Here is a 23,066-nt window from a genome sequence, read left to right on the forward strand (position 1 = left end):
TCGGTTCCCCATCTTTGACCTGGGGAGAGCAATATTGCCTTTGTCTGTCTTGCCTATTGAGATTGTTTGTTCTTGGGAGCTGTCTCTGATACGCCATATTATGTAAATCAGCTCCTTGGACAATGGAGTGCCGATGTTGGTTGGGGGGCTTTGAGTGCTACTGGGAGGCACAAAATAATGATGGGGGTGGGGGAAAAGACCTGATAACAGGAGAGAAGACGCTTAGACTCCTGAGTTCTCAGACTCCACCCCTAGGTGCATCCCATAATCTCTCTTTGCCAACTCTAGCGATACAATCGTTAGTCTCTTGATAGCTGGTGTTTTTATGAAAGCCCCCTCTCCTGGAGGCATACGATTCAGTGACAATATGAGCTTCCCTTTAAAAAAGGTAAGTGTCTAGCGCTCGTGATTGCAGAGACAGGCTTGAAAATGTGAGCTCAGGGCAGCCTCGAGGCTCAGAAACCAGAGGGCAAGTCAAAAGAACGCAACATTTGTTATTTTTTAGAAAATTTCATGATGGTGGGGGTCTGACTCATGATTTTTGAACATTTGGCGTTGACAATACAGCATAATGGGGCTTTGAACTTCTCTAACTGCTTCCGCCGGAGGAGCTCAAAGTGCTTTGCAAACTTTAATGAAATGAGCTTCCCAGCAGCCCTGTGAGGTAGCAAAATGTCATCATCCCCACTTTACTGCTGGGCAACAGGCACTGAAGTCAACAGCAAAACTCCCATGGATTTCAACCGCGCCGAGAATTCACCCTCTATACCTAGCATATCACAGATCACTGATACTACAGAAAAGGGGAAAGGCACAAAAGATGGGGGGAACACAAGCAGGCCAGGAAGAAGCATGACATGGTCATTCCCTCTTAAGTCTTGTGTCAGAGTAAGAAGCCATTAAAGAAAATGATCTATTAGATAACACTAATATTCTCCAGTAGCAAATGACCCTGCAGCTTTGAAAAAGCCCTCAGCAGTGACTGTTATTAGCACTGCTACTGTCCTTGGAATCATCTCCCAAGAGATGAGACAGAAGCCCGTTTCTTGGCACATTTTTAAAGCTAGACTGGCGAAAACAGTAGTAAGTGTAGAATAGGGTGCAATCCTGCACTGGCCGAGTGATAGACTAAATGGACTACTAGCTCTTTTCCAGCACGAGGCCAAATTTGTCCTTAGCTGCACCAATGTGAATCTGGAGAAATTGCACCTAGATCAGTGGGGCTTCTCCCATTTTGGAGCTGAGAGCTAAACTTGGCCGTATGATTCCATGACAACATCAACAGGAAGCTTCTTCCTTACTCCTCCTTCACGTTTTTCCATCTGCTTTTATAAAACACTGTGCATGTCATATACGAAAGGCCATTGGTCTGCACGGCACACTGGGAAGAAAACTGTGTTAGCCAGGTTTTCTGTAGCAAACACAGGAATGTAGAAGATTTCATAGTGTTTAAGGTCAGAAAGGACCATTCGATAATCTAGTGCAGTGGTGGGCCACAAGCGGTTGGCAGGCTGTAAGACAGTTTATTTACATTGACTGTCTGCAGGCACGGCTGCCTACAGCTCCCAGTGTCTGTGGTTCTCTGTTCCTTGCCACTGGGAGCTGCGGGAAGCGGCACGGGCCACAGGGATGTGCTGGCTGCTGCTTCCCACCACTACCATTAGCCAGGAACGGTGAACCGCGGCCACTGGGAGCTGTGGGCGGCCGTGCCTGTGGACGGTCAATATAAACAAACTGTCTCGCTTTCCGCCAGCGGATTACCCTGACGGGCTGCATGTGGCCCACGGGCCGCAGGTTGCCCACCACTGGTCTAGTGTGTCTTCCTATATATCACAGGCCCATTAAATTTCACCGGGTTACCCATATGGAGCCATCTCTTTACAGCAAACCATTCAATAACTGCAAATGCAAGACAAGCTGATCTTCTGCCAACCCAACCAGGTACCCTGTCACCAGAGTTAGGGATGGCAAATGACAGTTAGGTCATCTGGTACAGGAAATATTGACCAGGTGAAGCTCCAGCCCACATAACCTCGTGGGCAATGCTTTGCAAACAGATCTTCCTGAGCATGGCTTTTGCAATGGTGCAAGAGGAATGATGGGAGAGGCACTCCTCATCCGATGCCACCAGTTGGTATTCGATAGAAAGCCCTGCCAGCTGTTCCAAGGCCTTTCCGAGAAGGGACATAGAAGCAAGGAGTTACCGTGGTCCCTGTCTCAGCCAAGCTTGTTTGCCAGTTGGAGTGCAGAAAGTATGTGGCGCATGCCGAAGGAACACTGGAGTGACTCATGAAGATGCTGCCATGTGTTTGGTGGATGGCATGTTAAACACGATGAAAGGGGACTCTCCTACAACAGAATCCAAAGAGAACACTGTTGCTACATTTTTAGACTATCCTATTCAGACAGGCACGGAGCCCAACTACAAACACTACAGAAAGATCATCGGAGATAGGGTTACCACTGGCATGTCAGAGGTGATTAGTGAGAAAGGACAGAGGACTTCTTCTTCCACAAACAATCAGAGGTAGGGAGAGGAGGGAATGCAGGGATTAAAAAATCTGACAAACAGCAACAGATTTCCCAACAAGGAGCTGATCCTCAGCAGCACTGCTGTTGCTCCAGCAGCCTGCTTTTAAAATCATCCTTCAAACATATGACATTCTTCTCCACCTTCACAACAGTGGTTCCCAGATTTGGGTCCATTATGGTGTCACATAAAAGTTTGGTGCCAAGAAACCAGATCAATGGCAGAAGCAGGAGTGTGCAAAACAAAAGCTTCTGCTCTAATAGCAGGAGCAGGACCAGGGGAAGAGAAGTGCTGAGCTCCAGACTGTAGATAACTATTTTATGTTGTGTGTTCTCTCTGTCCATATGCGATATTCATCTTATGGCATGACCAGATTTAAGGATGGCAATCTGAATGAAACAAAACTCTGTGAATATATATTGGTATCCTCTTGTTCTTTCTCTGCGGATATACCTTTCGGCATTCCCCTCTGAGGGATGTAGAGGATGCCAGACTTTACATCTGTTCTTTCTACATTTATACATTACATCTTTTGTAAAAAAAAAAAGAGGTAGTCTGCAAAATGTTATGAAACCAGTTAGAATCTGGTTTATTTCTTTATGGGAAGTTTTGAAAAGTGGCCTTTAAAAAACAGTGATTTCAGATGTAGTTCTCAAGAACTGGTAGTTTACAAACTATCCTAGAAGTCAAGGTAGCTCAGAGGCAGGTTGAGTTGTTTGCTATGGAGATGAAGAGTCCGGAAACCTGGATTCTTTTGCCAGTTCTGCCCCTGGCTTATCAGATGGCTGTGGTCAAAACACTTATTCACCCGGGACCTGATTCTGATTTCACCAATGTAGAACAGGATTCAATCCACCAATGGATTTATGCCAGCGTACACCCAGTTTAACTGAGCTCAGAATCTGACCTTCTCTGTCTTAGTCTCTTTTCCTGTAAACTAGGGTAATCAGACTTGTTACCCACCTTTGCAAAGTTCTTAGACAGCCTCTGTCAAAAGGTGCTATATACATGCAAGGTATCTTTATCTTGAATGAAATACTCACATTAGCGCTAGCTCCGACATAAACTTGTCTGTTTTCACTTCTGTGTGAAATAATGGAAGTTAAAATGAATCACTTGTCAATACTTTCCATCAGAAATAAATGACCTGCCATTTTCTTCATTTAGATTTCTGTCAGCACGCAGCTGTACTCAGCCTACTACTTCATGAGCTAAATTATTCCCTGGAAGTTCAATGGAGTTACACCAGAGATGAATCTGGCCCCTTCAATATGCTATCGGGAATCAATATGCAGTTGAAAGCACCTTGCTGAGATTTTAAATGCTGCCTATGGGACTTAGACACATGGTTCATGCCAAAACTAATGGGAGTTGTGCCTCTAAATCCCCTGGGTAGCTTTGAATATCTCAGCCTTTATCGCTGAAGGCGGGAGTGCTAATTTAACCTGAAAACACTTACACAACCCCATAACACTGTCACCTTGTGAACCTTTAACTCCTATGTTTAGCTTCATGCTGAAGCATTGTAAATCGACACTATTTGTCTCACGAAACACATTTTCTGGTAGCTACAAATTTGCAATGAGGTGCAGACATCTGGAGTAATTACCAACTTCCCTTATTGGTTCTCTGATAGCTGTTTCTGTTGGCAATAAGAATTTCATGCTGGGGTGTTAAGAGAGAAAATAATGGCAAATAAGGAAAAATAGATGCTAGGGACAGGCCAGAACCAGCATCTCAAATCTGAACCCCTTTGAATTTTGGGAAGGACGCTGGGGTGAGCTTGCATTTGGAAGTGGTGACATTCTGTGATGGGTTAAAGTGTGCCCAAGGGATCAGGCTGCCGGACTTCCAATTCCCCAGGTAAGCCCAGAGGGGAGGAGAAGAATGCTGACTGAACAGAAAGTGGCGATAGGCGTAGGCTGATGACTGCAAGGGAAAGGGACAAGTCTCAAATGATTGTCTGGGCAGGTAGGAAGTCATTGTTGCAGGGGATCCTTTTTATTGGAAAATGGGTTAACTCTGAAGAATCAGACTGTTCAGGTCACAGAAAAACAGAGTCGGCTAGAGCAGGAGATATAATGGCAGGAGGTTAATGAACTGACATCAGCTCCAATTCAAGTCTGAGAGACAGGGATCAAAGTGGTGCACAAAGTCAATCAAACAGAGGTGTGGACTGGCCCGTCTCTCCTTTAAATAGCTCTGTCTGGCTTCTGAGGCCAAGATGCTTTGTTGTTCAGAATAAAGAGGAACTGTGAGGATTAAACAACAGGCAAGTGTGTGCAATGCAGAGGAAATCCCCTCACACAAGCCATACCCACAAAAGGGAAATTGTATTAGCACCTCCCTGACTGCATGCAGTGCTATGTAGGAAGGTGTTAACACTTTTCCCCTAGCTAGCCACCAATGCAGGACAGCAGCTTGCACTTCAGCAAGACTAGAAAACCTCAGTGCAGCATGCTCCTATGACCAAAGCACGGGCATCATCACAGCATCGGATCAGATTTTATCACAAGAGCCAGCAAATTAACCATCACAGCAGTACCCCATCTGTAAAACTGGGATAACAGAAATATTTCCCTACATTGCAGGGGTATTGGGAGGATAGATATTTGTAAGATTGTGAGGTGGTCAGATACAACAGTAATGGGATCCCTAGATAAAAGCCTGCTTGGCTCAGAAACCAGGTTTTGATCCCTGATGTTCAGCAGCAGAGGAATTCTCAGGACTGATACACAGAAACCTCCTACACATAGAAAAACAGAAAGCAAGTGGCCTTTGTTGCCAGGGTAGCAACATGACAAATGCAACGATAAAACATTAGCGCTAAACCCTGGGAGCTGTTGGGTTTTAGTAAGTGACACTTGGATTTGTTTCCTGCAGACAGAAAAACACAGCTGCTGTTTTTATTGACTGCACCATACTGGATTATGTACACAGTGTTAAATACAATCATACACATTACAGTTCATGGACCTAATATGCAATCTCAGCAGGGCTTTGACGGCACCATGTGCTCTCTTTCGTTCAGGAGCAGTCCCGCTATGTATGTTTACGCTGTGATAAAAAACCCCGGCACCGAGTCTCAGAGCGCGGGCCAGCTCACTGGGGCTCTCGTGGCAGGGGTTGTGGCACTACAAACACACTGAAGCCCGGGCTCTGAGACCCCACAAGGCGGGAGACATCTACATTGCAATTTGATTGCCCTGCAGTCCGAGTCAGCTGATCCAGGTCAGGCTGCGGGTCTTTATCACGGTGTAGACACACCCGCTCTAACCTATTGCCTGGCTTTCTGAATATAGCTTTAATTTACCCATAACAAAACATGCCTTGTGAGAGCAGACACAGCCATGATTACTGAGTGATGGGCAGGCTGCCTGAGAGATGAACGGATTGGGGGCATTTTTGGAAGGCAAACGGTTTCAATTTCTTTAAAACAGCAGTCCTTACTTGAGTAAAACTCCCACAGACTTCTATGAACATCTTGCCTGAGTGAGGGCCACAGGATTTGGTGGATAATTAATGATTACTAATTGCCCAGATTTTCAGACGTGATTAGTGATTCTGGTTGCCCAACTGAAAGTGGCTTGATTTTCACAGAGTGGGTGCTCAGCACTTTCTGAAAATTAGCCCCTTTACAGTGTCTCAGGTTGGCACCCAAAAATGGAGGCATGCAAAATCACGCTTGAGAATCTTGATTCGTCATAAAATAATAATAAACAGGTATCTAGAGAGCCAATCTTGCAGTGGATATCACACTGCAGCCTTCCAACTGGTTTTTCATGTGCACAGTACCTTACAAATGTGATCTAACTGGAAATCCCATAGCATTGTGAGAGGCATTGTACAAATCCATATTAAAAAGAGAGTCCCTGTCCCAAAGAGCCTGTTTAACCCATGAAGGGTCAGAAGCGCAACACTGAAGTCATGAGGATTATCATCACTGACTTCAGTGGGAACAAGATTCCTGAAAGGGCCTAAATGTTCAGTCCCGCATGATGCTGAGCATTCTCCAATCCAGCAAAGCACTTAAGCACTTGCTTAATTTTAACCATATGCTTAGTATCACTGAAGTCAACGAGACTGCATATGTATGTAAGTGTTTCGCTGGATTGGGACCAGAGTGCGGGATCATGCCCAGAATGCTTTACCATATCTGTTCCTGTCTAATTTGCTTTTATGATGTCTTTGGTTTCATGGTGAGGCTGTCACTTGTTTCTGAAAATGATCAGGGGGAAGATTATTTTTTCCCCTTTCAAGGCACCATCTTGCACTTCCGACACTGGCAAAATTTCCATCGACATCACTTTGGGCCCGATGTTCAGAGGTGCTGAGCATCCACCACTCCCGCTGACTTCAGGAAGAGTTCAGGGCACTCATCCGCCCTTCTGAAAATCAAGCCCATAAGAAATGTTGCCTTCAGAACAGGGCCCTTTGCAAATTCAGTGCTGGTGAAAGGAGCTGGCTTGCCACTCTTGGAGAAGGGGGGCGGGGGAGAGGAAACCTGTGATGTGAGTAAAGGGCTGAAGGAAAGACAAATGGTACTAAAATGTAGGGGATTGGGGGGGTTGGAAAAAAACGAGAAGGCAAACAACGTTATCTAGAGAGAGAAAGACGGCAAGGACATAGAGAACACCCACTGGTCCGAATTCACACCTGGTGTAACTTCTCATGTTACTGAAGCCAGGTTGACCCACCGCCTGCCATGCAGAGTGTACAAATTCCAAACAGCTTGGCTAGTGCGTGTACCTTAAAAGGTTATCTAAAGGATCTGGCTCCCACTTCAGAAGAATGCACACCAGCAAGGCAGTAATTTGGGCAGCATTAAGAGAGCAAACAAACTTCATGCAGAGGAAAAAAGATTCTGGGAACTGCTTCATGCTGTTATATTCTCACCAAGGTTTTAGGGCCAAATGCAGCTGAGACATGACAAATGGCTCTTAAATGAATGCAGACAAATGCTGCCAACACATTAGTAACGTGCCCCTCCATAGCCTCACCCATGGGCCAAATAAAATAAAATAAAATAAAATAAAATAAAATAAATGGAGGATCAGGCCCTTGGAACAGAAACAATTGGGCCCCAAAAGATCACTCAGCCGCTTGACCAGATTTTACCACAAAACAATTTAATTCAAACATTGGTGGAAGATTCTTACCAAATTCACCCCAAGTATTTAACCCTTTTATCAGTGCAACAGGGTGGTTTGCCCCCAAAAGAAACAGGGGGTCTGGAGCCGGCCAGCCCTGTGCAGAGGCAGTGCCCCTGTAAAAACAAGTGTTTGTGCATAGCAGAGGGAGTGATCAGAACCAGCTGCAAAGGGGTCAGCTGATTTCCTGCTGAGCTCCTGTTTCCTGTAATGGCTGTAAGAGTGGGTATAGGAGAAGCTCCAGGAAGTAGGATGGTTTCTAGAACAGGGGGATTCCCTGGCAGGTGTTTTCTAGGAGGACTGGTAAGGAAGCAGGGAGACTGGTAAGGAAGACAATGGGTTGGGGGAAATTACCTGTTGGATTTATGTTGAAGTGGTTTGTTCTGGGGTATGCTGAACATTAATGGTCCTACTATGACATGGTGTCCTGAAGAAAGGGCCTGAGCAAGCTCTGGGCGTGGTGTTAATCCTCCCTGGTCTGGAGACAGGCCAAAGAAGAAAAGGAGTACTTGTGGCTGTTACTCTGAAACCTGTTATTATCCCTTATCTAGTAACTACTCTCATATGTGAAGAGGGAGAGAGAGAGATCTGTTTTATAGAGCACTTCCGCAACAACACTACCTATAACAAAATACTGTGGGCTCATTCAATGAGGGCCCTATCCTGCATGGTACTTAGCACCATCTGTCAGTGCCCATTGTCCCCTGTCTATGTCAGTCGGAGTCAAAAGCACTGAACACTTCATCGGAGGTGCTCAGCATCTTGTGGAATCTATCCCTAGGGGGTCAGTTGCATCTAGCCCTGCTCAGGTGCACTAGGGAGGAAGAGCAGAGGTCAAATATGTGCTGCAGTGACGGGTGACAATATCTACCCTTGAACCATAAACCCTCAAAACAAAGTTAGAATATAAGGGTGATCACTGGTGGTGCTGCAATAGGCTAGTGTGAGCCTAAGTATGCCCTCCACATTATGATCCCAGGGCCCAGCGTGCCAGCCAGCATGCCACAGGGGAAGAGTACGCCTTGCACTTTATTCTAAGGTGGCAGAACAGCTGTGCTTGCCTGGCATACTTCCACAGCACACATTGGGGCATTGTTCCTGCTGCAGGCTGTGGTTTAATGCCACAACTGAATCCAAACCTGGCATTGTTTGCATGTGGCCTTTCTGCAGTGGAATAATACACGCACAGTCTTATCAGAAAACCTGCATTAGCTCAGAGGGTTCTCTCCCCCCCCCCCATCTAATCAGTGCAATAAATCTCTCTACGCAGCAGACCTAAAAAGGCATTATGCATGAGCTGTTGTAAAATACATGGATGGACTCACATCTGCCTTCCTTCCCAACTCCAGGTACTCTCCTGTATCCAGTTAGGGTGAAATTCAGCCTGACATAATGGCTCTCTGTACCACGTAAGCCCCACATAAGGGAGAGCCTGCATGGGGGAGCACAGACAAAGGAATACTCGGAGCTCCAATGACAGGCTCTAGGTTGGCTCCAAATGAGCTGGTGCTGAGCAGGACTTGAGAACAGATCAGGTGCACTGAAATCCATGACCTTGGTGGTCAAGTGGCTCAAATCCCTGCATAGATGGCTAGGAGGGTTAATGACTTCTCTCCTACTCGGCGGTGTTGCTCAGGTGTATCAAGCGTGGATTCTGGTCATCCTTCCAGTCTTGTCATGGGGCTGCTGTAACTGTATCTGCACATTATCTATTACTTGTATGGCAGTCGCGCCAAAGGGCCCCAGACAAGATCAGGGATCCATTATGCTAGGATATTGTAACAAACATACATAAAGACGTGAGGTGAAATCCTTCACCCAGGGCCCCCACTCCAGTGAGCTTAAAATCTAATTCTCTGAGGAAAGCAGGAGTACAAGCAACAAGTACGTGGTAGCTCAGGACATACTAAGTTTAAGCTGTGGATCACCTCCTGACAACTGTGTAATGAACACTATGAACACTCCTCCCAAAAAGCTCACACCTTGGTAGCAATTGGCCGTCCAGGCCAAATGGGGTGCCCCAGGCAAGGGACAGCTTCAGTGCCCTCTCCCCTGCATTGCATTGTTAGCCTATTTCACAACTTTGATGCATGATTTGCGTGCATGATTTATCCCTGTCAGATAAGACGATACATTTGCATGCTAGGATCTGTAAATCTGTATTTATTCATGTCATATATTTAAGCAAACAAATTCCTCAATTTTTTCTGCACTGGGATGATTGCTACTGCCTAAAGCCCAGTGTATGTTGTTTTGTTTCAGATATTTTTCCCATCAAATTTGCCCCTTGCTGCAAACTAGATTGCAATTGAGCTTTTCGCTTCCTATACTGAGCTCCTGAAGGCATCTTCAGGAGCATCTTTTATTTTCTGCAGGGTAAAACAGTATTAGGGAGAGCAAAAGTCTGTGATCCACAGTATTCAAACATTTCATGCTAAGCATGGCAAAAGAAGTAACAGTATTTCTTTTATATTGTTGTGTAGATAGGTGTTCGATAGAGATCTCTGGCATCTCATTAAATATGTCTTTTTATTAGTCGCTACTTACACTCTTCAAATCTTAAAACACAAGTATACTTTCACAATTACAAAATAAAACAAGGTTCACAACATCACAACTAGGCTCTCGCTTCACTTCGTTCTTATATCTCACTGACTGACTGGCGACACCCCGCCCCTCATATACCCGCACGGGCAGGGCTGACAACATTCTAGGAGGTTTGAGGAGACTGTAGTTCTCAGAAAGTCTGGAAGGTTCCACAAGATTCTACTAAAGTCCAGAACATTCTAGGAGGTTAGTGAAAAATGAACCCACATAGAATGTCTGAAGTAACATGTTTCAAGTATTCCCTATTTTCCTTTTTGTCACTAACAACAAAACCAGCACTCCAAGCCTGGCACCCCCAGGCTATCGCCTGGGTCACCTGCCCTTAAATCCAGCCCTGCATAGGGCTGGACTGGCTCACTCATAATTTAATCTTTAATTTTTTTTCAGGAACACAACAAATTGCAGCATAGGACTACCTTGCAGTGACTGGGCCAAAGGGAGCTATATTGATCTACCCCATTGGAGGGTCTGGCTCATTTTCTCTGGGTAGCTCAAAGTTGCGAATGGATTTGTGCCAGGGTGAGCTGGGGGGGGGGCGAGGTCAATTATAACCAAAGTGCAGCCGGAAAAGTCTTGTAGCAGACTAAGTCCAAGTGCTTGCAAGTGTCTCTTACAGAGATGGTGGGAAAAACCTGTTTATTTCCCACCCACCCCCCACAGTTTCAAATGAAAGTTAAACTTTTTTTAAGAAGTGACTTTTTTATGGGAAAATTTTGAAATAATTCAAACGGAAGCAATGATTTTGATAGTTATCAAAAATGGATATCAAGATTTCAGATGTTTGGGGTCTCCCTCCCCCCTTCTTAGCACTGAATGCACTAGGCACATAGGACTTGCTAGACTGGATCAGACCCCAGGCCCATCTAACTTAAGATGATGTCATCCACAGCGGTTGGTACCAGGTGCTTCGGAAGAAGGAAGGTGTAAGAACCCCAGAGTAGGCAGATATGGGATCATCTGCCCACACTCTTAGAATGTATGTCTGGTAGGGTGACCAGATGTCCCGATTTTATAGGGACGGTCCAAATTTTTGGGTCTTTTTCTTATATAGGCTTCTATTACCCCGCACCCCCTGTCCCAATTTTTCACATTTGCTGTCTGGTCACCCTAATGTCTGGAATCTTTCACTTTCCTCTTCGTCTTTGCTTTTTTCCTCTCCAGATTTTCAAAACTTCATCAGCTTCTGCAAAGCTAGAGTTGCAGCTTTTCATTTTTCTCTTTACTCTGTCGCTTATTCATTTTATTGTACTGGGGGCGGAGGGAGACAGGAAAAAAGGAGAAACAAATTTGATATTTTGGAAAACTTTGGGTTGCAGAAACAAGAGTCCTAACATTTTCCTGTGGAAAGTTTTGGTTTAGATAAAACTCCATTTTGAGGGGCAGGAAACTTGTGTTGATTGAAAAACTTCAGCCAGCTCTAGAATCCTGCCTGACCCTGCAGTGGGAAGTGAAGAATCAAAATCTGGAGGTGACAGACATGATCATACTTTTAAAGAATGGGCCTAACAAGATTTTCCCAAACTTTGGGAGTGTGTCACTCTCGATCGGAACTTCCCCAGAGTTCACAGGTATGCAGTTCGGGGTCTGAGATAAAGTGGCAGGTTCTTCTGTTGATCCACTTTGTAAAGTGTCCCACACAGAATTCCTGTTGACCCACTGTGGTGGGTGTTGCTCATTAACTCCACCTCGGAGGTGAGAGGAGGTGAGAGTGACTCTTTCCGGCATAGGAAACTAAAGTCTGAGACAGGGAGGCCTTGGAGAAAAACCAAGTACAGCCTAGCTTTCTTCCCACAGATACTTCAACTGCTGTCAAGGAACCCCAGGCAGAGGGCTGTGTTCGGGCACTAATTCTGCAGGTACATATATGCATGTGATGGATTCAAGCAGGGTAAAGGACTCTGCCTTTCATAGGGGTTTTGGTACAAGCTCCTCTTTCTAGCTTATATGGACACAAAAACGATGACCTCTTGCAGTGTGCACCTTTACATGCCAGAATCTGAAACTGGATACATACAGTTCTGTATATCGCTATAACAGAGCAACCAAAAATCACCCTAAATAAAAAGTAGCATGTCAGCATTTTTCATGGTCTGTGTGTATATAAATCTCCCCACTGTATTTTCCACTGAATGCATCCGATGAAGTGAGCTGTAGCTCACGAAAGCTTATGCTCAAATAAATGTGTTAGTCTCTAAGGTGCCACTAGTCCTCCTTTTTCTTTTTGCGAATACAGACTAACGCGGCTGCTACTCTAAAAGCAGTACTGTGTGTTTGTTCTGTTTGAATGGGGAGTTTCCAGACATGGGAACCTTAATCCTTCATCCGAATAATCATATTGGCCTGGAAGCACCTAAAATTGACAGGAACCTGTTAGGCCCGATTTTCAAACATGGGACCCTATGTTACCTTTTCATTCACATAGAAAGTTGCTCTTTTCCCCCTCCTCTCCAGCAGGGCTGGTGACGGAGATCAGAGAGTGAAATCATAGTCGTATTGAAGTCAACAGCAAACTCCCCACTGATATCAGTGGGGCCAGGATTTCACCCGAGTACACGTCTGCGCTGTAGGCAGAGGTGTGACTGCAGCGAGTCTAAGCGTCCCCACACAGGTTTAATCTAGCTCGCGCCGCTAAAAGTAGCAGGGAAATTGCAGCCGGACAGATGCTGGCGCGGACTGGACACGCCCACCTAGAACGCTGGGCACACACTCATTGCCTGCCTAGCAGGGCTCTGCGCTCTTGTGGCGTTGTTACTATTTTTAGCTGCGGTAGCTGGATGAAAGCTAGTGTGTTGTGTGCCCACACCCGCTGCAGTCACAACTCCAGCTGCAGCGTAGACAGGCCACTGGAAGAGTGCTGGGGGGGGGGAGGCTCTTTTGGAGGCAGTTCCACCGAACTACTGGCGTGAGCAGAACTCCGCAGAGGGTTCGTGTTGGTCTCCGGTGATGTGCGTGCTTAAAAATGAAACAGACCCCTGAAATCACTTTCAACAATTGGTATCCTCCGGCCGTTCTCCCGAGACTTCAGCGTGCCATACAGAACCACACCAGGCACGCTCATCCCTGCACAAGTCAAAGCCATCCATCATATGAGTGTACATTCAATACGTTTGTTGTCTTTTAGGGCTGCTCGAGGTAGCTCCAGCTGTAAGAGCTTTCTCACCTCTCCCCAGGGGATCTGCAAAGCCAGCTGCTCTGAATGACATCACTGGTAACTGGGAATGACAGCTCAGGCCAAGAGCTGTCTGAAACATAGCACAGAACCAGTGACCTGCGGTAAGCTGAAGCTAAGAAATCCAACCCCATTTTCATAGCACTAGGAGCGTGCACTATGGATTAACATGCACCTGGTCTGGGGGAACCTATACTACTGTAAATAATGGACGCCCAAGACTCTTCCGGTGTAAGTTTCCACCATCTTCTTCGGAAAATACAAAATGATGAGCCCGACCTTGCATTTTGGGGGTGCTCAGTGGGTTAAATTCGATTCTCACGTGCACGTGGCAAAATAAAGAGCCACCAGACCAGAGGAGTGTGATGCCTTGGGAAGAAAGCTTCCATCAGAGAAATAAACAGGGTGGGTTTCTTCTGCGAGGCAACTTATTAAAGAGGGAGAAATAAAGCTGTGAGGCAGCATGGTGAATTACATAGGGCCCTGCACTGGGATTCGGGAGACGTGGCCCTGCCACTAGGTTGCTGTGTAACCTTGGGCAAGTCACTTGGTCTCTATCTTGTCCCTTTAAACTGTAACCCCTTTGGGACGGGGACCGCCCTGTACTGCGTCTACACACAGTACTTAGCACAAGGGGACCCTGCACTCAGTTGGGTCTTGTATTCATGAATGCCGTGACAGTAGTGCCTAATAGTAATGACATGAAAAATGCAATATTTTAGTTTTGCAGAACTGTGTTGAAAAAAGCCTGGTGGCCCCACAACAATATGTACCCACAATAGCTATTAACATCACAAATATGCAAAAAGACCCTTTACATGCTACTGGATGCAAAGCCATTTTTGTTTGAAAATGAGCCAGTTTTTGCTTTTTTTAAAGCATCCTTGTTCTTTAGTGAATTGTGAAAAATTCCTATTTTTAATTCATAACAATGTGCAGGAAAAGATTTGCGCAGCTTTGCACTTTAAGATGTGTTTTGTTAATCACTCCTTTCCTAAACTAAGAAAATGCTTAAATCTCAATTCCCCACCATCCCTGAGTTCAAAGATGGGGAAACCGAGGCAGAGAGGGTAGCTAGTGTCAGAGCACCCAAGCCATTGCCCATTGAAGTGAAATATTTCTACTGACTTCAGTGGGTGTGGTCTGTTTGTGGCCCCATTACAGTACCACCGTATCTGAGCACTTCACAGTCTTTATACTGATCCTTACAATACTCCTATGAGGTAGGAAAATGCTGCTATTCCAGTTTTACAGATAAGGGATTAAATGACTTGCCCAAGGTCACAAAGGAAGAACAAGGACTTGAGCCAAGGTCTTGAGTTCTAGACTAGCACCGGAATCATTGGACCGTTCTTTTTCTCTGAACTATTCTCATCCTTATTGTGAGCAGGACTGGACCCAGAAATACATGCATTAGTAATACAAACAAAACAGATAGCAGTATCTCAGTTGTTGGTATTCTTGTGGTTCTTTTCCCTACTCTGGAGCTGAAGTCTATGAGGCCAGAATTTCACCCTAGGGCTCAAGTCCCAAAATAACAGTAGCTACTTCTCAGTCAAAGAAAATATATGAACTACCCCAAACTATTTTCTGTTCGCCTATATTATATTGCATAACATAATTCATGCACAAGAGTCAAGCCACTGCTGCCAAGATATCAGGTGCACCCCTAGTGAACTGGAGATATCTCCACTGATTCAGCACCCAATTATGGATTGCAAAGTGTTCCTTTCTAGCAGTAGAAAGGAAATATTGCTGATCATAATAGAGCTGTAACTAGAACATTTATTGGTCTGTTCTATCCGGGCAATTATACTCTGCCCAGCACCATGCCACCCGAGTGCCTCTTAGTAGTACACTTGCATTTGTTGGATGTGGTTCTTGTCATTAGGGAACAGCCACGAGACTTTTTAAAGTTGTTTCTAGCTGCCCGTGTTATCAAAGTGTGGTGGTTTGGTTTTGTTTAATTGCAAGTCTTGTGATATATGAAGCCTTAGCTCTGGGAGTCATGTTGATTATATAAGAATCTCAGCTGTCCTTTTAAAAAAAGGAAGTGTCTGGTTCCCAGGACTGTAGACAAAAGCCTGAAAACGCGACCCAAGTGTTCAAAAACCAGATAGCAAAAAAATCTTTTTTTTTTTTAAATCTTGTGATTTTTTTTTTTTTTTTTTGGATAGTGGGGATTAGCGATACTAAATGTAGTGGATCTCTTTCCGGTCAATAGCCCTGAAATCCTCTGGACTCAGTGGAAAGATTCCTATTGACTTGAGTGGGCTTTGGATCAGGAGCTGTGAGATTTGTTATGTATGTACAACAGGCCAAATCCTTAAGTATTTATCTAGTCCAGTGGTTTTCAAACTTTTTTTCTGGTGACCCAATTAAAGAAAATTATTGATGCCCATGACCCAGTGGAGCTGGGAATGAGGGGTTTGGGGTGTGGGAGGGGCTCACAGCTGGGGCAGAGGATTGCGGTGCTGGGGTGAGGGCTGAGGGGTGGGGCCAGGAATGAGGGGTTCAGGGTGTGGGAGGGGGCTCTGGGCTGGGGCAGGGGCTTGGGGTGCAGGAGGGGGACAGGGCTCTGGGTTGGGGCTGCAGGCTCTGGGGTGGGGCCGGGGATGAGGGGTTTGGGTTGCAGGAGCAGGCTCCAGGTCTGGGGGTGAGGGGGCTCAGGGCTGGAGCAGGGGATTGGGGCATGGGGTTAACTCAGGCAGCTCCGGGTCAGCAGTGCCACGGGGGTGCTAAGGCAGGCTTCCTACCTGTCCTGGCACCGTGGACTGCGCTGCACCCCAGAAGCAGCCAGCAGCAGGTCCCGCTCCTAGGTGGAAGTATGCAAGTGGCTCCGTGTGGCTCTTGCCCTCAGACACCGCCCCTCTAGCTCCCATTGGCCAGTTCCTAGCCAATGGGAGTGCAGAGCCAGTGCTCGTGGTGGGGGCAGCATGCAGAGCCCTGTGGCCCCCCAACCTAGGAGCTGGACCTGCTGCTGGCTGCTTCTGGGGCACAGCACAGTGTCAGAACAGGTAGGGACTAGCCTGCCTTAGCTGGGCAGCACCGCGGACAGGACTTTTAACAGCCCAGTCGGTGGTGCTGACCAGAGCCACTGCAGCCCCAGTGCCTTCCATTCCGTGACCCAGTACTGGGTCTGTGACCCGTAGTTTGAAAACCACTACTCTAGTCTATAAGCAAATCTCCACTACCTTCAACAAGAGATTTCCCTAAGGATTGAGGAAAGTCTGACAATGCATTTTGGGAGTTAGCTGTAGCAACTGCCAAGTGGGCTTGTCAGACCTTTGTGAAAGCATGAAATGAGTTGTTTCATTCTTAGTGTTCAAACACTTGCAGTGAGACTGTGAAGAGTGAGCAAATCTTCCTAGGGCGATGCCTTTGAAGATTGCAACAAATGAAATTGCCCCGTAAAACAATCTTGGCTCAACTCAGTCCAGTACAGTCACTTGATATCCAGATTACCCTACAGATCTCTCTGCAGGAGGCAATGACGCTGACACTTGCCCATGGTGATGCTCTTTAAAAAGCTCTCAACTGTTCCCAGCCAAAGGCCCTTTAAATAGGGTTAGTACTCACTCATGCATTGATCCTGAGCCTCAGTTACCTTAGAACAGTTTTGTGCTTCTCCACTGCCTTAAACTACCTTCCCTAGCACCCCTGCATAATCTATTGGGCATAAGGTGATCCTTGTGGCTGACATGGGGGGTCTGGTGGGGTGGGAAAGGTGTTCATTGTCTGACTGCGACCTCCAGGTGGTAGGTGCTGCACCTGGCCCTCTGTTCTTTGTACTGTAATAAACAATTTGTCTGGGTATCATGTTTCGGGCAGAGTTTCTGCTCAACTCTGTGGGGTTTCCCTGTACCAAGCTACAGACCAACATAGCCCTGAGACAGCACTTTTATCTGCTCTTGCAAGATTGTGACCTTGGAATGACAGCATAAAAGCCTTATCCTCTAGGGCCCATTCTCAGAGCCATACCACTGTCCTGCAGGGGGGTGGGTGCCCAGGGATTCTGGAGAACACTACATCACCTCTGGCAGGGAGGAATTCTATTGTTGCTCATAAATAGACTCCTGAAGAGAGGGCTTCATTTTGCCTTTGGAGCACACCAAAGGGCGCGCACAATTTCCTTGGGCAACGATTCCACTGGACGCAAGCTCAAGGGCCTTAGATATATAGCCGTGGCTCTCCCAACTTCTCTCCTCATTCATACAACCCCCTTTGACCCAAGGGGCCTGATTCAATGGAGTTATGCCAATTTATATCCTCCGGGGACCTGGCCCCACATACATAAAGACCAATGATTTTGTTTTAAAACCATTTAAGGAAGGAAACTAGCAGAGATAAAAACAATCCTTAGATGAGCTCCTGTTCGGAGAGACATTAGACAGTAACATCATCAGATTTCAAACAGGCTGTTTGCACTATTTTTGATCTGTCCTTGCCATTTGATTTTGTTAAAGGGAGTGAAATCTCCGTTCAGGCCTAGTTCACAAACTGGCCAGGTCTATCAAATGTTCTGTTCAACACAAGTGGAGGGGGGTGCTGAGATTTTTTTAAATGCCTGGATTAGTCCCTCCTGTGCACCGGTGCTCCCCAGTTGGGGGTAGGTGCCCCAGCCACCCCTGTCTCCCAAGCACCCTGCAATGCCCAACCACCCCCAAGGGGGCACCCCAGCACAGCTCCCCGCTCCCAGCTGTGCTTACCTGGCTCTTGCCGGTCATGGATAAGGTGGCATGGCTGGAGAACCTGGCCCGCCTTACGCCAGCTCCTGGAGAGCTGGGCCCCCCGGTTGCCCCGCACTCCGCAGCCCAGCTGTCCGGCAGCCCCGCCGACCTGCTGAGGGCTTCCACCTGCCTGGCCAGGCACTCCACCTGCACGCGCAGTCGCTGGTTCTCCTGCTGTAGCTCGGCGACGGTGCGGGCCAGCGGGCTGGCGAGGCGCAGTACCTCGTCCACTTGCCGGTCCACCCCTTGCTTGAAGACCTGGATGTCCACGTGGATCTCCCGCACAGCGCCCCGCAGCGTGTCCTCGTAGCGCCCCAGCGCCTCGCACACGCTCTGCGCGTCCTGGCTGCTGAGGTCTGCGATGTCGCTGGCCACCGTGTCCATGATGGGGTGCTGGGGACTCTTGCCGGGCTCCGGGCAAACTCCCAGCCAGCGAGGCTGGGGGCTGCGAACGCAGGACACCCCACTCCTAGAGCGTCCTGGCACCGGTCCCTGAGATCTCCCTGACACAGTTTAGGAAGGCAGCAAGCCAGTCCCTGGTATCAAAAAGGTTGAGAAACACAGGGCTAAGGAAAGCCCCCAGCCCCTGCTGTAGGGCAACCTCCTGCCCGGGGCACTCGCATGCTCACTTCCCCGGGCTCCAGCTGGCTCTGTGCATTCTCCCCGCTCCGGGGATGCACAAGGCAACTCTGGCAGCTCTGCACAGAAAAGCGAATGAGGGAGGGCGAAGTTGGGGGAGCCCTGGCCGGGAGCGAGAGCAAAGCTGGCTGAGCAGCAGGGCTGGCTGTGTGTGTCTCTCTCCAGCTCCTCCAAGGAGGCGATGCAATTTCAGGAGGGGACAGTGCAAAGGGGTGGGGAGGGGGGCTGGCTTGTTCGCAGCTGCCAGAGGCTGCTTGGCTCTGTCAACAGCTCTTGGAGGAGCCGTGCAGCTGCAGGGGAGATGCTCTGGGGTGGGAGGGGACAAGGGTGGGGGGAGAGGCAGGGTGGGGAGGGAGGATCAGAAAGGAAAGGCTGTGGGTGGGGCTGGAATTGTGGGAGGAGGTGACTAGGAATGAGTGGGAGCCAGGGGAGAGGACTGAGCAGGGGGGTTGCATATCTGGTCTTTCCTGTGTTGCTTGGATGCTCCTGCCAAAGTAAACATTCCTTATCGCTCCCTGGGGGAGCCTGGAGGCAAAGGGAGAGGGGACTGGATTCTGGGAGAGTAAAGGCACACACACTCTCCCACATAACTTGTACACGGGCATGTACGCGGCACTCACATAGACCTGCTCCCATCCAGACACAGCTGCACACGTGTGGCGCTCCCCTTGCCACACGCTCTCACATGCCTACCAGTGCACAGCCAGGGAGATTCTTGGTATGGCAGGCCACCCAGGTGTTTCCCAGAGATCCAGGTCTCTGGCAGAGGTAGGTGTGATCTACAGAGACACACACGTGTTTGCATTTATTTATGGTATTGACTTATTACCAAAGCTGGCCTTAACCTTCAACCCCCACTGATTTCTCTTTCCTCCTTGATTTGTGTTAACACCCCCTTTTCCTCTCCCGTCTGTGGGAAGAAGGGGCCCAGTTTGCAGCTCTGAATCAACCCTACAAGCAAATGCCAATGGCCTATAAGACAATAGATGCTTTCTTGCCATAGAAAGGGGTCAGCGCTCAACTGTTGTCCCCTGACAGGCAGCAGCAGCTCTGAGACTGTGGAGTCCAGAATGAGTTGCAAACTTGGTTAAATACTGACGCGATGTATGCCCAAGCAGTAAACCAGGGCAGATCTGGGGCTATACTCGGCCAGGTTTATTCCTGGGGTGACGCCTGCAAAGCCACTCCAGTTAGGAGCCAGCTTTAAATGGGGGCTCGTCACAGCATTGCCATCTGTCAGGCTTAAGATTCTTTTTGTTTTTCTCCAAGCCCCCAGCTGCAGGAATTAGGATATTCACTGGGACATCAGCTTTCATTTATTTAAAGAGAAAAGCTTGGCAGCCTGACCTCTATATGCGCCAAAGAAAAAGGAAGTAAATAAAAAGAATCCCCCGTTCATTTTTAAAATCTCATGATTTTTATGCCAGTTCTTGGGATTTCGGGGGGTGGGGGAGAAGTTGATCAGAATATTTTTTTCTCATTGAAAATTTGAACTTTCAATAAAAATAAAAAAAAAAATTCTTTCAGCCAAAACCTGAAAATTATAATTTTGGAGGCATTGCGTTTTCCATCAAAAAGTTTTAAAAAATTAAAAGGAAAAAAACCCCACCTTTTATGAAAAATTTCATTCAGTTGAAAGCTCAATTTTCAGTCAAAAAAAAAATGTTTTGATCGAAATTTTCCAACAAGCCCTAAGCAGCACATATCTGTTCCAAGAAAATCCACTTCTTTCGGTGTGTCTGGACCCAGACAAGTAAAGAATAATTACATCATAATGTTATTTATAAAACCACTTCTCTCCTTGTTCTTGCATGTGGAACATTGCACAATTCAGTAAATACAGCAATGTGGAGGCAGGGCCTTCCTGGTTTTGGAAGAAATTAAAATCCAGTCTCAAAGTCTCTCTCTCTCTCTCTCTCTCAGGATGAGGGACACTTGCTGTTTGTTTCAGACATTTAAAATCATGCCCAGCACTTATTTTTGTTTGTTTGAAATCTCCCTCTTCCAAGTCATCGCAGCTGGATGCAGCCCTGGGAATGGAGCGGCCGCCACAAACAACGACAAAGCCAGCATTGAACAGATAATATAAAAAACAAACACAAGAATGAAAAAAATAAACCAAGGGGCAGCCTTACCGGGGGAAGAAGACAGACACACTTTGTCTGAAAGCTTCAAGGCTGTCTACGGGATTTAGATGCCGGAATATCATCAAGAACGTGATGTCCAAATCTCCTAGACAACTTGGAAAATCCTCTCTCGCTCTGAGTTTTGTTCTTTCTGCCTGTGCCTCTTTGTTTAAGTCATGCCTGAAAATAAGATTTTTTTTTAAAATCGAATAATGTCGGTCATCTTTTCGTGCCTGAGCCAAAGCCCCCGAAGTCCATGGGAGGGCATCCACACACTCTTGTCCTTAGTTGTTTGTGCTCTACCTTTTAGGATCAAGCCTAGATTAGACAGGAGCAAACAATGCGTAAGAGCAGCAGTACCATGCCATCTTGTTAGAACAAAAACCACTTGGTTTGTTTCTTCACTCCAAATGAGACACTTCTGGAAATCTGTCCAGTACAATGAAATCAACTCTTTTTTTCCTGCCAGCATCAGACAGGCCTTCACCTACACTGGGCTTTTCACAGGTTTTGGAACCATGGTGAAATACAGTTCCAGCTGAAATGGTTTCTTGCATGACTTGGCTGACCAGCATGGTTGGGGACCGAACCATTTTAAAAGTGTGAGCTGTATTTAGAAATGGGCTTCTAATCACAGTGTGGAAATTACTTTGCCCCATCCACACTGGCCAAGCAAACCGATACCCAAAATGATTTAGTCAGAATTGTCTCTCCAGCCTTATGAAAAATATTGTGGTGATCCCAAACACCGCAGTTTACATGACCATCGTGCTTTGGATTGTTTGGACTATTACTGTAGAATGGTGGTGTGTTTTGTGTAAGGATTTTGCAGCATTTCTAAATCACCTAGCACTATAGCATCCAGGCATTAGTGCGATTCCAATACATGTTTTAAATACACAGTGTAGCTAGAGCTTTGGGGCATGTTCTGGCTCAAAGAAAGGTTCCGCTCTGAAAAGTGACTCTGCAAATGGCATTGTGGGCCTTACTGCATCTCAGTGGGTCCCAGATCAAATGTGTTCAGCTTTCAGTTTACACATAAAAAGGTCTGGTTTTAATAACTGCCAGCGCAGCAAACTCCATCCGGGCTCCGAGAATCAAGTCGTTCCATCTTGCACATCTTCAGTGGTGACAAAGATGTTGCAAGCCCAGTTATGCCCTCCCTGACATCTGGCCGAACCCATTGTGTGCAGTGGTCTCGCAAAGGAGTTCCTGACTGTAACCCAGCACACAGTTCCGTCCCTGCTGCATGAAGTGGAATGTTACTAGTATTTGTTTCTGGTAGTGCCCGTGATAGGCTAGCGCTGTACAACCCTGAGTCTGCACCTGGAAAGCTTACACAAAAATGGATTCGAATCTGCAGCTCAACACTCCATGGGACCAAGACCTCAATTTATTTCTGTCGCTTCCGGCTGTAGTGCTAATAATGTGATAACATTGCCTGCAAAACTGCCTCTGTGCACTCCAAGAATCAGTGCATCAATGGTAAGGGGACTTACCCACATTCATGTGGAATTTTTAATTCAATTTTAATATTTTGGCAACCGTGGGGCACCTTTAGGGAGCCTGAAGTTTTCTTAGAACCCAATCCTGTAAGCCTTTCAGGTGACTCACCCTTATTCATGCAAGTAACATGCATGCAAATAATCCCATTGCAAATAGATCTGCTCCCATAAGGATTATTTGTCTGAGCATTGCAGGTTGCCTAAGCTTTTCCCTAATGTTTGACAAGAGAGTTCATCAGATTTAAATATATTTTCCCCCTAATCATTTCTTTCATCAGTCGATCCATATTGTATTCCAACTACTATTACACCTTCAGAGCTGGTCTGTCATTTTTTAAGTATAGAATGTAAACACTTCCATGAAGCTCGTAAGAATCCTGCTTAGATCCTTTAAAAGAAAAAATCTGTCTCTTTTGATTGGGAGACAGGAAAGAACACTATATTACCTAATCTATTAAATGTTCCAACAGTTATTTCATGGTAAAGCTTACTGCCAAGGTTTTTGTGCGTGCATGTGTTTTTGTAACGACCTATGGAGCTATTTTGGCACATCCGTGCTGACCTGTTGCCATATTTTTTCCCCGGTGTTTGGAATCTTTGATATCAGCAG

General features: G+C 46.6%; 2 protein-coding genes across 6 annotated transcripts in view; one reads left to right on the top strand and one right to left on the bottom strand.

Annotated features, from left to right (window-relative positions):
• The window catches only part of SMTNL2 (smoothelin like 2), a 44,521-nt gene extending 25,437 nt beyond the window's left edge, over window positions 1-19,084 (bottom strand). Inside the window, exon 1 of the mRNA XM_073315857.2 lies at window positions 18,166-19,084. Within this exon, the coding sequence (XP_073171958.2) occupies window positions 18,166-18,570 (405 nt within the window). The 5' untranslated portion in view covers window positions 18,571-19,084. The remainder of the gene's footprint in view (window positions 1-18,165) is intronic.
• The window catches only part of LOC140899791 (tricarboxylate transport protein, mitochondrial), a 63,318-nt gene extending 42,189 nt beyond the window's left edge, over window positions 1-21,129 (top strand). The window contains exons 11-13 of one of the 5 annotated variants that reach the window (XR_012155454.2): window positions 12,082-12,143; window positions 13,409-13,560; window positions 20,835-21,129. The gene's annotated coding sequence lies outside the window, so the exon portion shown is untranslated. Of the gene's footprint in view, window positions 1-12,081; window positions 12,481-13,408; window positions 14,306-20,748; window positions 20,772-20,834 lie in introns of those variants that run through there. The other 4 variants (XR_012155456.2, XR_012155453.2, XR_012155457.2 and 1 more) reach the window with 4 other exon arrangements.
• Window positions 21,130-23,066: the final 1,937 nt, after the last annotated feature.

This window comes from Lepidochelys kempii, chromosome 17 (genome assembly GCF_965140285.1).
Source record: "Lepidochelys kempii isolate rLepKem1 chromosome 17, rLepKem1.hap1, whole genome shotgun sequence".
Lineage (NCBI taxonomy): Eukaryota > Metazoa > Chordata > Testudines > Cheloniidae > Lepidochelys > Lepidochelys kempii.